The 16,364-nt window shown below is 37.3% G+C and overlaps 1 protein-coding gene across 1 annotated transcript in view; it reads right to left on the bottom strand.

Moving 5' to 3' along the window:
• TEX15 (testis expressed 15, meiosis and synapsis associated) overlaps positions 1 to 16,144 on the bottom strand; it is a 75,008-nt gene extending 58,864 nt beyond the window's left edge. Inside the window, exons 1-2 of the mRNA XM_015145116.3 lie at positions 15,335 to 16,144; positions 3,754 to 3,901 (exon numbers count right to left, since the gene is read on the bottom strand). Of these exons, the coding sequence (XP_015000602.3) occupies positions 3,754 to 3,889 (136 nt within the window). The 5' untranslated portion in view covers positions 3,890 to 3,901; positions 15,335 to 16,144. The remainder of the gene's footprint in view (positions 1 to 3,753; positions 3,902 to 15,334) is intronic.
• Between the last annotated feature and the right edge of the window lie 220 nt (positions 16,145 to 16,364).

Genomic DNA, 16,364 nt, shown 5'->3' on the forward strand with positions numbered 1-16,364 from the left:
ATATACGTGCAGAATATGCAGGTTTGTTACATAGATATATGTGTGCCATGGTGGTTTGCTGCACCTATTGACCTCTGTCATCTAGGTTTCCTCCCCTTGACTCCCACCCGCCAACAGATCCCGGTGTGTGTTATTTCCCTCCCTGTGTCCATGTGTTCTCATTGTTCAACGTCCACGTATGAGTGAGAACATGTGGTGTTTGGTTTTCTGTTCCTGTACTTGCAGAGGATGATGGCTTCCAGCTTCACCCATGTCTCTGCAAAGGACATGATCTCATTCCTTTTTATGGCCGCACAGTATTCCATGATGTACATATACCACATTTTCTTTATCCAGTCTATATCACTGATGAGCATTTGGGTTGGTTCCATGTCTCTGTTTCTGAAAATACTGCTGCAATAAACATATGTGTGCATGTGTCTTTACAGTAGAATGATTCAGGCTTTGGGTATATACCCAGTAATGGGATTGCTGGGTCAAATGGTATTTCTGGTACTAGATTCTTGAGGAATTGCCACACTGTCTTCCACAATGGTTGAACTAATTTACATTTACATTTCTGCTTGATTCTTGGGATCAAGCGTTCCTCCCACCTCAGCTTCCCAAGTAGCTAGGACTACAGGCATGCACCACACAGGGTGATTTTTATTTTTATTTTTCTAGAGGCAGGGCCTTGCTATGTTGCACAGGCTAGTCTCAAACTCCTAGCCTCAGGGCATGAGCCACAGTGCCCAACGGTGTAAAAACATTCCTATTTATACACAGCCTCACCAGCACCTATCATTTCTTGACTTTTCAGTAACTTCCATTCTGACTGGCATGAGATGGTATCTCATTGTGGTTTTGATTTGCATTTTCTAATGATCAATGATGTTGAGCTTTTCTTGGCTCTGTAGTTTTCTTCTAAGTTCTTTATCTTGTTTTGGTATTAAAATAATGCTCCTCTAAAAGCATGAGTCAGAAAGTATTCCTTCTACTTGTATCTTCTGAAAGAGATTGTAGAGAATTGGTATAACTTCTTCCTTAAATATCTAGTAGCACTCACCAGTGAACCTATCTGGTCCTAGTGTTGTTTTGGAAGGTTATTAGTTATTGATTCAATTTGTTTAATACATAGATTTAGGCCTATTCAGATCATATATTTCTTCTTGTGTAACTTTTTGCAGATACTGTCTTTCAAGGAATTGGTACATTTCATCTAGGTTACCAAATTTATGGGCCTAGAATTGTTCATAGTATCCCTTACCCTTTTAATGTCCATAGGATCTGTAGTGATGTTTTGATTTCTGATATCAGTAATTTGTGCCCCTTTTTTTCTTAGTTATCCTGGCTAGAGGCTTATCAACTTTACTGATCTTTTCAAAGATGCAGATTTTCATTTTGTTGATTTTTTTCTATTAATTTCCTGTTTTTAATTTCATTCATTTCTGCTCTAATTTTTATTATTTCTTTTCTTCTGCTTATTTTGGATTTAATTTGTCCTCTTTTTTCTAGTTTCCTAAGGTGTAAACTTAAATTACTGATTTTAGGTATTTCTTGTTTTCTAATATATGCATTCAATGCTATAAATTTCTTCCTAAGTACTGCTTTTGCTTCATCCTACAAATTTTGTTTTCCTTTTCATTTAGTTCAAAGTATTTTAACATTTCTCTTGAGATTTTTCCTTTGATGCATTTATTATTTAGAAGTGTGCTGTTTAATCTCAAAAAATTTGGGTATTTTCCAGCTATCTTTGGGTTATTTATATCTAGTGCCCCCTACTTGATCATCTTAATTCCACTGTGGTCTGATATGGTTTGGCTCTGTGTCCCCAATCAAATCTCATCTTGTAGCTCCCATAATTCCCATGTGTTGTGGGAGGGATCCAGTGGGAGACAACTGGATTATGGGGGCAGGTCTTTCCTGTGCTATTCTCGTGATAGTGAACTGGTCTCATGAGATCTAATGGTTTTAAAAACAGGAGTTTCCCTGCACAAGCTCTCTCTTTGCCTGCTGCCATTCATGTAAGATGTGACTTGCTTCTCCTTGTCTTCTGCCATGATTATGAGGCTTCCCCAGCCATGTGGAACTATAAGTCCATTATAAACCTCTTTCTTTTGTAAATTGCCCAGTCACTAGTATATCTTTATCAGTAGTGTGAAAATGGATTAATACATGGTCTGAGAGGTGACTATGATTTCTACTATTTCAAATCTCTTAACATGTGTATTATGGCCAAGGTACAGTCTATCTTGGTGAGTCTTGGGTGTGCTTGAGAAGAATGTCTAACATACTACTGTTGAATGGAATAGTCTACAGATGTCTATTGTATCAAGTTGACTGATGGTGTTGCTGAGCTATGTCCTTAGTGATTTTCTGTCTGTTGGCAATATGCCCATTTCTGACAATGGGGTATTTCCAACTATAATAGTAGATTTCTCTGTTTCTCCTTGTAGTTCTATTAGTTTTTGCCTGAGTTTTTATTTTAATTAAATTATCAGTTCCAAGTCTTCTATTCGATTATTACATATTTCATTTATTTGATGAGATTTTCTAGCTGTTCGTTTGTTTCAAAAGTGTCTGTAACTGCTTGTCCAAATATCTTTATGGTAGCTGCTTTAAAAGTCTCTCAGTTAATTATAGTTCCAACACCTGTGTCAATCTTGATGTTGGCATTTGTTATCTTTTCTCATTCAAGTTGAGATTTTCTTGGTGTGTGTTAAGATGAGCGATTTTTATTATATCCTGGTCAACTGGGGCATTTTTATGAGACTCTGGATTATATATAATCTTGCACTTCAGCAAGACTTTACTAAAACTATGCTGGCAGGAACAATGGCTGGCAGGGAAAGGGGAGCACTGACTCTACTACTATGCAGAGGTGAAGTTCTGGCTTTCCACAGGGCTTCCATTTACACGCTGGGGAGTATCCTGTTACCACTGGAAAGGGCTGGAAGTCCATGGTCCCCACTTATCCTCCACCAACACTGTGGAAGGAGGCCTTGTTACTGCTGGATGTGGTGGAGGTCTAGGCTCTCCACTTTGTTCACTGACTCTAACCCTTGTGGAAAGGGCAACTCATCACCACAAAGCAGGGGTAGATATCAACTGACATTGCAGGAGCAGGATGATGGCAGGGAAGAGAATGCGTTATGGCTGTGTGATCCTACTTGGATCACCACTGGCATCATAGGGAAGGAAAGGGGTACCTTGTTCCTGCTGGGTAGGGGGTCAGAGTCCAGGATCCCCACTCAACTTCCTTTGACATCACCCCAGTGGGAAACGGGAGGGGTATATTTAATGTCAAACAGGTTTCCAACTTTCTAGGCTGCCCCTTTATTAGTCCACTGGCAAGAAAGAAGAGGTTTTACTTGGGACTTCTGGGGGAGGTCTGCACCAGGCGGCATTTCTCTTGTTGGGGGCATCCAGTCTGAGATATGGAGGAAACAAAAAGAAAATCCAGGGAACTTACTGCTATGTCATTCCCTGAGTTCCAGATTCTCTAGTTGGTGTGTGTTCTCCAGTTTTGAAAGTCTTCTCATATTTGTTTTATAAAAATGTCCAGGGATTTTAGGTGTACTTTGTGGGAAGGATGCAGAACATGCATCTATTCTATTTTGTGTGGAAACATAAGTACATGTATGTTTAAGGAATTAGAGACCTGAATTAATCTAATTTTATATAGAGTCAAAATAAAAGATGAACATAAAATAAGAATCAGAGAAATACAGTAATAGTTACTAAAAAAGTTCCCAGCTTCCACAGAAATACTACCTTTCTCAGCTGTCCTCCTGATCTTAGGAATGGTGAATTTCTTCAAAGGATTGACTTCACGAGTATTTAACATGGGTTCGCTAGTTGAGCTCATTTGCCACAGTGTATTCTGTTTAGCAGTTTCTTTCATTTCCATTTTGTTGGTGGCCTAAAATCAACCCAAGGTTATTAAGCAAACGGTCAATAAATACATAAAAGGCAATGGCAGTACAATCATTTAAAAGTTCAACAAAAGTAAATAGTAAAATGTTCTTAGTCAACTATCAGAAAGTTTCCATCTCAATTTGCCAGTTACCCAAAAAAGAAAATGAGTTTACAACTTTGGTTTTTGTATATCAAAAATATCAGCTGGGCACAGTGACTCACACCTGTAATTCCAGCACTTTGAGAGGCTGAGGTGGGCAGATCACTTGACATTAGGAGTTTGAGACCAGCCTGGCCAACATGGTGAAACCCCGTCTCTACTAAAAACACAAAAAAATCAGCTGGGCGTGGTGGCACATGCCTGTAATTCCAGCTACTTGGGAGACTGAGGCATGAGAACAGCTTGAACCCAGGAGGTGGAGGATGCATCGAGCTGAGATCACTCCACTGCACTCCAGCCTGGGCAAAAGAGCAAGACTCTATCTCAATATATATATTCATATATATATATTTCACATATATATTTCATATGTATATATATGAATTTTTGTTTCTAACACATTTTTCCTTGTAATTCATGTAACTGCAATTAGGTAACCAAAAGTCTCCCTGCTCCTGAAAAGCTCAAAAACTTACAGCCATAACAATTTTTATACACATTTGGTAAAATTCTTACCAAATACTACATTTTTTCTTTCTTTGTTTCTTTTGAGACAGGGTCTTCTCTGTGTTGCCCAGGCTGGTTTTGAACTCCTGGGCTCAAGTGATCCTCCTGCCTCAGAATCCCAAAGTGTTGGAATTACAGGCGTGAGCCACCATGCCCAGCTCAAATATTCCATTTTCAGAAAGCATTTTTTTCCTATACATTTCTGTGACAAAAATGATTCTCTCTTTAAATCAAAATCTCTGGTTTCAGAAGAAACTTCAAAAAGCTGTAAACCAACGATTGCTGACTATTCCTACAGTTGATGGCCAACAACAGCCAATTGCTTATTGACTACTGCTGCATAGTATCATTCTATAAATGCTTAAGACAACATCATATATTGCTATACCAGAAATATCAAAAATATTCCTCCCTTCCTTTTTCCCTCTCCTTTCTCTCTCTCCCCAAACTTCCCTGCAACCTCCATCCCCTGCCAAATATTGATTCTTAACCTCTTTAAGTAGAACTCAAACTGGATTTCAAAAGACAGCTATGGAGTATACACACAAGGAAATATATATAAGCAGGTATTTTTCATGCCATTTCATAAGATGGTTGATGGCCCTCCTGACACCTATCAACGGCTTAGTTCAAACATTAGATCACAATCCAAATTAAAAGATGCCAAAATTCTACAGAAGGATCACAAAGGATAAGGTTCTAAGAAGGTTCACAAGGATGTCCCTCTTAATGCCCTCCTGTTCTTTATGAAAGGTGATCTTGCAATCTCCCAATCAAACATGGATCAGGGAATGAAAAAGACCTCTAGAAAAAAAGAGAAGCCAGGCAGCCCTTCTTTCATTCAGCCACAAAGACACTAGTGGAGTACTGTTTTCTAACAAGAATACTCCTAAGATGCACCAGCTCTAGAGATACTTGTCAAGGCTGCCACGTTCACCTCACAGTTTAGTAAGGGGAAGAATGGAAAATAGTTTAGAATACCTTATGCAATAAAAATCTCTTCAATTAGTCATGATCTGTAACAACAGCACATAAAGGTAAAGAACAATCAGTTGAATATACTTTACTTGAACAGCCAAGTGCTGGGACAATCCTCAAAGCACAATCTTCAAAACTGCCCTTAACTACAGTTAAATTACATATTCGGTTTGGGAGGTTGAGGTGGGTGGATTACGAGGTCAGGAGTTTGAGACCAGTCTGGCCAACATAGTGAAACCCCGTCTCTACTAAAAGTACAAAAAATTAGCCGGGTGTGGTGGTGTGCACCTGTAATCCCAGCTACTCTGGAGGCTGAGGCAGGAGAATCACTTGAACCCAGGAGGCAGAGGCTGCGGCAAGCCGAGATCGCACCATTGTACTCCAGCCTGGACAACAGTGTGAGACTCTGGCTCAAAGAAAAAAAAAATTACATATTCAAGAAAGCTCGATGATTTCAGCTATAGGGTTTCTCTAGCATAATTTACTAATAAAGGAAAGATTTATGAAGTTCACTTCTGTTCCTCAGGGCTTACTTAGGATAATACTTTGCCACAAAAAGCTAAGTTTACAACTAATGAAAGATGAATAATCAGGACACAACGGTGTTCAACATCCTTCATTAAATAAGTTGTGCTCAGCAATTTTTCATTTATTATCTTTTAAGCAGGAATAACGTCTCTTTAACTTCAACCATGTTAAAGTGATAACTTCATGTATTTTTGTTTGTTTGTTTGGGTTTTTTATGGGTGGGATATTAGACCTTTGATATATATTTCTTTATGCTCATGTATCACAGACCTATAACCTTTATATTTATATGTTACATATTACAAATTATATCATATGAAATAGTCCTACGATTATATATATATGTATTATTTATATACATATATATATAAGTAAAATAAGGAAGTTTGAATTCTGAGGATTCATGCTGAGACTGTTTTCTGGAGTCCTGGGCTATTCTAGATAGAAAAAGAAATCAATTATAAATCATTCATGAATAGTTAATGTACATGGCAATATACATAAAGTATATATATAAAATATATAATATATATAAAGTATATACCATATACTTTAACAGATATTCAAAATAACTAAAGAACAAAGGAACCAAAGACAAGTGTTTGCTAATAATTTAAACACCTATTTATATAGGTTTTAAGAGAATGTATGTTATGAACAACTTTAGGCCAATACATTTAGATATTACAGAAAATAATTCTTAGGAAAAAAGCTGCCAAAATTGATTCAAGAAGAAACAAAAACAATGAATAATCCTGTTATTATTAGGAGGAAATTAAATCAGTAGAAATTCAAACAAAAGTTAAATAAAAATGATAATACATCATAAATCAGCTGAGTTCATCTCAGAAATGCAAAAATTTGCCATTTTCTAGCTCACTTCCCACTCCCTCCTCAATCTACTTTGATTTCTACTTCCATTACTCCACCTAAACAGTGATCTTCAAAGTCATCAATGATTATCCACATCAGTCATTTGTGGCTCATGACTTACTTGGCCTCTCTCTGTTTGATACTCTTGACCACTCTGTTCTCGAAATAACACAGCTTGCCAGACTTCTATGACTTCATAATCCTGATTTTCTTGGTTTCTTAGTAACTCACCTTTCTGTATCTAGCCTTTATTATTTACTAATTTTTGCTTTAAAGAAAATATTCTTTCCATTTTTATTTTTTAGTATTTCATCAAACTTAATCTTTGAAAACATGGCAAATAAAAATAGAAACTTGTGGTTTTAGTTAGCATTTAATTCATTATCAGTGACATTGAGCTATTTTGTTTTTTCTGTGAATCACTCGTTCTTATCTTTTTGTCCATTTTTTTCCCACAGAGAAGATAGTATTCTAGTTAATGATTTATAAGGACTCCATATACAAATAAATTAGTTTTGTCTGTCATATGTATTTTAATATTTTTGCCTTTTAATTTTGTTTGTTTCTATATGAGGAAGATTCCTCACATAGAAAAACTAATTTTTGTATAGTCTCATTTCTGAACCTTTTTTTTTTCCCTTTGAGACTAGGTCTCACTAGTGTTGCCCAGGCTGGTCTCAAATTCCTGAGCTCAAGCGATCAATTATGACATGGGGAATTCTGGTTTGTCCTCATTGCACTGTGTGGGGTGAGTGAGAGCGCCGTCATGGGAAGATGCCAGCTAACTGCACACAGATTTTTGATCCTCATGCCTCAGCCTCCCAAATGGCTAAGTAGCTAGGATTACAGGCAAATGCCAACTGTGCTTGGCTAATTTCTCAATCTTTTATTACACATCATCACCAGGAATATCTAAGAGTTCCAGTTTCTCCATATTCTCATCAACGCTTCATGTTGGTAGTCTTTACTTTCTGCCAACCTGACAGGAGCAAATGATAACTAATTGTGGTTAGTTTGCATTTTCTCTCCCCTCACCCCTTTTTTTTTGGACAGTGTCTTGCTCTGTCACCTAGGCTGGAGTAAAGTGGCGTGATCTCAGTGCACTACAAACTCTGCCTCCTGGGTTCAAGCGATTCTCCTGGCTCAGCCTCCCTAGTAGCTGGGACTATGGGCACGTGCCACCACGCGTTGCTAATTTTTGTAGAGACAAGGTTTCACTATGTTGGCCAGGCTGGTCTCAGCTTCCTGACCTCAAGTGATCTGCCCGCCTCATTCTCCCAAAGTGCCTGTGGGCGTGAGCCACTGAATCCAGCCCCCAATTTTTGAGAATGATCATGTACTGAGTATATATATTGGTCATGTTTCCACATCTGGGAAATACTCATTCAAGCTTTTTACCCACTTTTCTATCAGTTTAGTCTATGTATTTGCAAGAAATCTTTATATGAGATATTATCTTTTTGCTAATTATATTTATTGCAAATAATTCCCCCCACTTTTAAAAGTTGTATTTTCATTTTCTAAAAGAGGTATGTTTAATTTTAGTCCCAAATATGAATATTTTTATTTATATTTTGTGCTTTCATTTTTGCTTTTGATCAACTTTAAGAAATACTTCTCCCCAAGCTGGGCACAGTGGTTCACGCCTGTAATCCCAGCACTTTGGGAGGCTGAGGTGGGTGGATGACGAGGTCAGGAGATTGAGACCATCCTGGGTAACACGGTGAAACCCCATCTCTACTAAAACTACAAAAAATTAGCCGGGCGTGGTGGCAGGGGCCTGTAGCCCCAGCTACTCAGGAGACTGAGGCAGGAGAATGGCACGAACCCGGGTGGCGGAGCTTGCAGTAAGCGGAGATTGCGTCACTGCACTCCAGCCTGGGCGACAGAGCAAGACTCTGTTTCCAAAAAAAGAAAAAAGATATACCTCTTCCCAAGATCATAAAGATATCCCATATATTTTCTTCTAAAACTTTCATAGTTGTGTCTTTTACTTTTAAGTATTTACTATGCCTCAAATTCATTTTTTATCTATGGTAAAAAAATAAAAGTTCAAGTTTTCCATGTGACTATCAAACTGCTAGCATTTTTTTTAAACAACCTTTCCTATTCCTACTTATCTGTAATGCCATCTCTGACATAAACCCATTTTCTACATATGTATGAATTCTGGGCTCTGTGCTCTGTTTCATCAGTGTCTTTCTGTATTCATGCATCAACACCATATTGTAACAAATCTTGATACATGCTTTAGCAAAACTGAAAGAAAAAAAAAAACAAAACAAATCTTGTTCTTCCACAGCCTCTTTGCACTTACATACACATTTTAAATTAGGCCTATCTAAGAATAAATTTTGTTTAGGTTTTAACTGGAACTTCACTGAACCTCGTGATCAATCTTAAGATAAGTCATGTTGTTATATTAGCTTTCCTATCTGTGAACATGGTATTCAGGTCATTAATGTCTTTCAAAAAGTTTTATAACTTTTTTCCCTGAGAGTTTTTACACTTCTTTTAAAGTATTTAATCTAAAGTACTTTATAATTTTTACGTTACTATATACAGTATCTTTAAAAGTTATTTTATTCACTACTATGTTTAAAATGATGTTGATAATGATAATAAAAATGGCTAACACATATATAACACTTACCAGGTACCAGACACTTTTCTAAGTGCTTTAGATATATACTGATCCATTTAATCTTCACAATATCCCTATCAGATACCCTTATTTTAAATTAGAAAACAAAAGTGCAGGGAAGTTAAATAGTATGTCCAAGGACACAAAGCTAGGAAGGGTGGAATCTGGAATTCAAAGCTAGGCAGTGTGGCACCAGAGTGAATGCACTCAATCACTAGGCAAATGACTCTCCAAAACCAATTTCTGTATATTGGCTACCCAGCAACTTTCTTAAGCTCTTATTAATTCTAATAATTTATCTTCATTAACAGCCATATCCTCTATGAATAATGGACTGTATAATGACTTATGGTTTTGTGTCTTCCCATCTGATTCTTATGCTATTTATTTCTTGTACCTAGTGCAATGTTGAATATAAGTGATAATGGCAGGTATCTTGATCTTGCCCTTGATTTTAAAGGGAATGTTTTAAATCTTTTACAGTTTAATATGATAAATTCTATTTTTTAGTAGACATGCTGCCATCAGGCTTAATTTTCCTGGGTACAAATTCTAGAATGACTGATACTTTCTCTCAGCACTCTGAAGATGTTATTACCTCCAATATAATTGTCATTCATTTATGAGTAATCTTTTCCTCTGGCAGCATTTAGTATCTTTGTCTCTTATGTCCTGCATTTTCATCATGATGTTCTAGGCTAAGTATTTGATGAACTTCTTATATCTAACTTTTGGTATCTTTCAACAATTATGTGAAATTCTCAGAAACTTTATTGTTAAATATTGCTGTGACATCATTCTGTTTCCTCAGTATAGAACATCTATTTACCTATGTTCAAATTTCTACCTTTATTCTTCATGTTTCTTAACCCTCCTTCATATCTAAAAATAATATCATGTTTCTTCATATCTAACATCTGGTTCACTGACTCTCTTCAGCTAGGTCTAATCTGCTTCTAGTCCATTGAGTTTTTAATTATTACTATTTCCATTAATAAGGGTTATATTTGGTTATTTAAAAAAATCTGCTTCTCACATTTTAAAGCCTTTCTCATTTCTTTAAAAATATATTGTCTTTAAACTGAGTGTGATGGTTTACACCTGTACTCCCTGCTATGTGGCAGGTTGTGGTGGTAGAATTGCTTGAGCCTATGAGTTCAAAGCTCTAGTGAGCTATGACTGCACTCCAGCCTGGGCAACGTAGCAACGTAGCAAGAAAAAAAAAAACTCTGTCTCTAAAAAAATGCTGTATTTGATAATTCCAAAGTCTTAAGTCTCAACTCTGATTCTCCTGTTTTTTTTTTGTGTGTGTGTTATCGTTTACTTATAATACCTGGCTTCCTGTATGATTTATATATATCATTAATTCGTTCACTATTTCCGTAACTCATATTTCTTAAAGCTTGGAACAGGCATAAAGACAGACATCTAAGAACAATAAAATAGGAAAAAGAGTTCCAAGATAAACCTTCACATATATGTGAAATGATGTTCCACAAGGTGCCAAGACCATTCAGTGGGAGAAAGGACAGTCTGCAACAAATAGTGCCGGAAAACTGGATATCCATGTGCAAAAGAATGAAGTTGGATTCTTACTTTAAACCATGTACAAAAATTAACTGCAAATGGATCAAAGACTAAAGATAAGAGTTAAAACTATCAAACTGTTAGAAAAAAAAAAAAAAGCACATAAAGAAAAAGCCTAATGTGAAGGTATTGGGAGGTGGGGCCTTTAGAAGCTGATTAGGTATTAAAGGTGGTGCCTTCATGAAGGTACCCTTACAAAACAGACTGTAAAGACCTCCCTCACTGCTTCTACCATGTGAAGAAGCAGGGAAAAGACAGCTGTCTGTGGACCAGCAAGCAGTCCCTCACCAGCTACCAAATCTGGCAGCACCTTGATCTTGGACTCCCCAGTCTCCAGAACTGTGACAAAGAAATTTCTGTTGTCTATAAGTTACCCAGTTTATGGTATTGTGTTACAGCAGCCTAAATGCACCAAGACAGAGGATTTTTAGAAGATCTCCTATAGGTTAGTTTGAACTGATCTTTAGTCAGCAAGAGCATAATCAAAAGAGCATAATCTGTATGGTAAGCTGGAAAAGGCCCATATCAAAAAATATATGTAGTATAATGACTTAGATGTCAACCTTGCACAAAATGGCTGCCAACAGTGAGCCAAGATTGCGCCACTGCACTCTAGCCTGGGCGACAGAGTGAGACTCCGTCGCAAAAAAACAGAAACAAACAAACAAAAATGACCATCAACAAATGTCTGTTGAATTGGTGATAGTGGTACCAAAGGGGTAAAGTTAAACAACACATTGCTTTTCATGGACTCGAAGTTTGAAACCAAGCTTTGTTGAAGGGTCAGAGGATGCCCCTAAGAGGTTACCAGTAAAATCCATCTATTAATAATCCTCTTATTGGACTTAAAGAATGTTGCTGACCTTTCTCTACCAATTAAGGCAGGAGCATATGGGTAAGCATTAGTTATTTTTTTGTTGTTGTTGTTTTTTTAAATGGAGCTCAGACTCAACACCTATGAAGCCATTATGTGACATTCCATTAGGTAAATGTATAGATTATTCAAGGGTTTACATGTCAACACTTTTTGAACACATACTTTTTTTTTTTTTTTAAATTTCAGACAGAGTCTCACTGTGTCCCCATGCTGGAGTGCAGTGGTACGATCTCGGCTCACTGCAACCTCTGCCTCCCGGGTTCAAGCGATTCCCCTGCCTCAGCCTCCCAAGTAGCTGGGACTACAGACATCCGCCACCACACCTGGCTAATTTTTTGTATTTTCATAGAGACAGGGTTTCACCATGTTGGCCAGGATGATCTAAATCTCCTGACCTCATGATCTACTCACTTCGGCCTCCCAAAGTGCTGGGATTATAGGTGTGAGCCACCATGCCCAGCCACACACACACATTTAAAGAAAGTTCAATTTCATCACAGTGACTTGTGAAGTTCTATCTTTCATTTTTTCTCAAATCCTTTAATGTGAAGTTTGACTATTGGTACCTTGGAACTTGGGAGAAGAGTGGAACATCTGGAATGCCTAAATGCAAGACAATAATGACCCATAAAGTTTTTTTAAATTTCCCCTCAATCTTATACATAGGAGGTAGAAGTTATTTTAAAAGAGTGTTTCTGGGTTATCTCCATCCTCTTTATATTAAATGAATAGAAAACTAGAAGCAAAAGAGCAAAGAATGCATGGCAGTTTTATCATGCTTTTAATTTTATTTAAAATGGCTATTAGGACTTAGGCCATTTTTCACTTCTTTTCACTCATCTTGTTTACTTTGCCACTGTCAAATCTGAGTCTTTTAGAAAGACATTAACAAATTCTGCTGGAGAAGATGAACTATCTATTCAGTCTACTTCCTTAGAGGGCATTAGTGTGATCCAGAGACAAAGGCTCATAGCAACTACATAATAATTCCAGTAGTTACCTGGGCTCACTATCAGAACCACACAATTAAAAAAAAAGTCAACATAACTCCCAAAAAGAATGCCCCCATTCTGCTGACATTTGTTTTACTTAAGTTTAAAAGATTTAGACAAGCAGAACCTGTGTGCTTCTTAGAATCAGTGCCCATATTGACCACTGCCTCAGAAAGATATGCAGTATCAAAAGAAAGCCTCACAATTAGACTGCACTACACATCTCTAAATCCTTAAAAATTTATAGTAAAACTGTAGTAATTTAAACTATTTGGGGAGAATAAAAATCTTAGTATCTGGATAAAAGCAACAAATATATTATCAAGTGCTAACAAATAAAGCCTCTTCCAGATTTGTTTTGAAGACTCTAAGACTGAAAGCAATTTTCCCCCCAATGCAAAAAAGTCTAGAACTGATCACAGAGACCAGTTAAAGTAAGGGGGGTGGTGGGAGGGTATCTAAATTATCAGGGTCAACCAGTGACAAGTAGCTAAAGATAACCTGGCTAGGAAATTCACACCCTTTTGATTTAACAAACCAACCTTTCACTTCCCTTCCAAATTGTCTTTACAAAATCGGGTTGAAAAAAAAATTGTGAAAGGATTTATGAAATAACAGAAAGTATTCTGTACAAGAAGTCAGCAGACATAGGTTTCTTGTCCTGATTCTGCCACTCACTAGATGTCTGCTCCTAAGCTTTACTTTGCTCATTTGTGTTTCGGTAAGGCTTAAAGCTGTATTGTAAACTGTAAAATGTTTTGCCTCCTCCTAACACTTACCCCTCTTCCTACCACTTTCAGGCTCTATCTACATTTTCTCTGTGGTTCCACATATAGGCGTATGCAAGAAATTGTACACTGTATGCAAGTCGATGCCTTAAAAGTTAGATGCCCTCAGTACGTTGAACAGTCCCAATTCCTCCTCTACCTTTCCAATTACTTAGAATATTTCTTTGCCTAGAGTATTTCCTTCCATGACTATAGTATTTTTGCTTTTTAAATGCCAATAGTGGGTCCAATTCCCATCCTCTGAGAGTGAATTTCATCTTTAGAATCAACCAAAAATCATTTAAAACCCATAAGATTAATATGTGGGTAACTAAATGCGACAATACCACTATTGACTAAAAGTATAAAAATTTTAAGAATCTAAAAAGCAATTAACTCTCTTTTAAGAGTCAAGATCTCACTCTGATATCTCACCCAGGCTGGAGTGCAGTGGTACAATTACAGTTCATTGTAACCTTGAATTCCTGGGCTCGAGCGATCCTTCTGCCTCAGCCTCCTAAGGAGCTAGGATTGCAAGCACATGCCTCCTCACCAGGCTAATTTTTATTTCATTTTTTGAAAGATAAGGTCTCGCTATGTTGCACGGGCTGGTCTCAAACTCCTCACCTCAAGCAATCCTCCTGCCTCTGCCTCTCAAAGTGCTGGGATTACTGGCATGAGCCACTAAGCTGGGCCTCATTTTCTTGCCCTGCTTATGCATTGGTTCAAAAAGTAATTTCAAACCTTGAATACCACAAATGTTCTAAGCAATATTTGCATATTGGCTTGACTTTCAAATTATTATTGAAAATTTACTATTATTCAAATAAAATTATTCATTTTTATTATTCAAATTATTATTGAAAGTTTCAATACTTACCCTAAATTAAGGTCAATTATGTACGGGATCATATTCTGTACTGTACTACAATTTACCCATTTTTCTATCTCCAGCACAAAGTATACTTCCTTACAAAATAAATACCTGCTATGGTCTGAATGCTCGTGCCCCCCGACACTCACACGTTGAAGCCTAAACATCAGAGTGATGGTATTAAGAGGTGAGGCCTCTGGAGATGATTAAGTCTTGAGAACAGACCCCTCATGAATGGGGTTAGCATACTTATTAAAGACCCTCAAGGGTCTTTAATTTCACCATGCAAAAACACAATGAAAATGCACCAGGTATGAGAAAGCACCCATCATCCCAGACACTGAATCTGCCAGCACCTTCATCTTGGACTTCTCTGCTTCCAGAACTGTGAAAAATATATTTATGTTGTTTATGAGTTACCCAGTTTATATTATGTTGTAGTGGCCCGAGTAGATTAAGACAGTACCCAATAAGTATTATCATCAAGAATAAATATTTACATACTTTAAAGTATTCCAAAGTGTGATAAAAGACACTCTTCATCTATCTTCTTTATTGCCAAATTATTTATAAGTCAATTGTAAAGTAGTTAAAAGAAATCAACAAGTTATAAATAAAGCAGTAACAAAGCCATTATTTGATATACTTACCGCTCTTCAATGGTATCTAGCATCATACAGTTATGATCATTACTCAGTCCATACATGAAAACTGATAAGGGAATATCTACAAAATAAAAATAAAAACAGAAACTTGTAGAGAATTATGATCAGAAGCTCCCCCTGCCCAATAATTAGCTCTTCATTGTCCTCTCTATTCATTTTTTTCTTCCTGGTTTCTGCCTCCCTTTCACTCCTGTTTCATTCTAGGGGAGGGAGCTGTCTGTTTTCTGCATATCTCAGTTCCTTCTCTCATGTCTTTCCCTTCCTCCCTCTTCTTTCCCTCCTCTTTTCTCAATAAGCTTTTCTCTTTTTCTTCCCTTCAGTACATTCTCATCTGCTATCCAGAGTCCCAGTGTCAGCTCACCAATTTTACGCAGTTCTAGTTGGGAAAACCACCTGTAATGCAGCAGATGAGCTTGCTCTAGTGTTTTTACACACAGCACAAAACATTGATTTTTAGTCAATCACTGCAGTTATGATACATACTACACACAGTATAGGTAGCTTATATATAATATCTCATTTTATCTTTACAGATTGATGGTATTACTCTCATTTTCAGATGAGAACAACAGACTCAGAAAGTTTAAGAAACTTATCTGAGGTAACCAAACTGGTAAGTTGGTTTTCAAGTTCAGGCTTGATGCTTACCTATGGATCTAAATCACTGCACTATTCAAACTCCGTTCTTTGTGTGTGTGTGTGTGTGTGTGTGTGTGTGTGTGTGTGTGTGTGACAGTCTCTCTCGCTCTGTCACCCAGGCTGGAGTGCAGTGGCATGATCTCGGCTCACTGCAACCTCCGCCTCCTGGGTTCAAGCTATTCTCCAGCTTCAGTCTCCTGAGTAGCTGGGAAAACAGGCATGTGCCACCATGCCCAGCTAATTTTTATATTTTTAGTAGAGATAGGGTTTCACCATGTCTTGAACTCCTGACCTCCAGTGATCTGTTAGCCTCAGCCTCCCAAAGTGCTGGGATTACAGGCATAAGCCGTCGCACCTGGCCCCAACTCAGTTCTTA

Source organism: Macaca mulatta, chromosome 8, assembly GCF_049350105.2.
Source record: "Macaca mulatta isolate MMU2019108-1 chromosome 8, T2T-MMU8v2.0, whole genome shotgun sequence".
NCBI lineage: Eukaryota > Metazoa > Chordata > Mammalia > Primates > Cercopithecidae > Macaca > Macaca mulatta.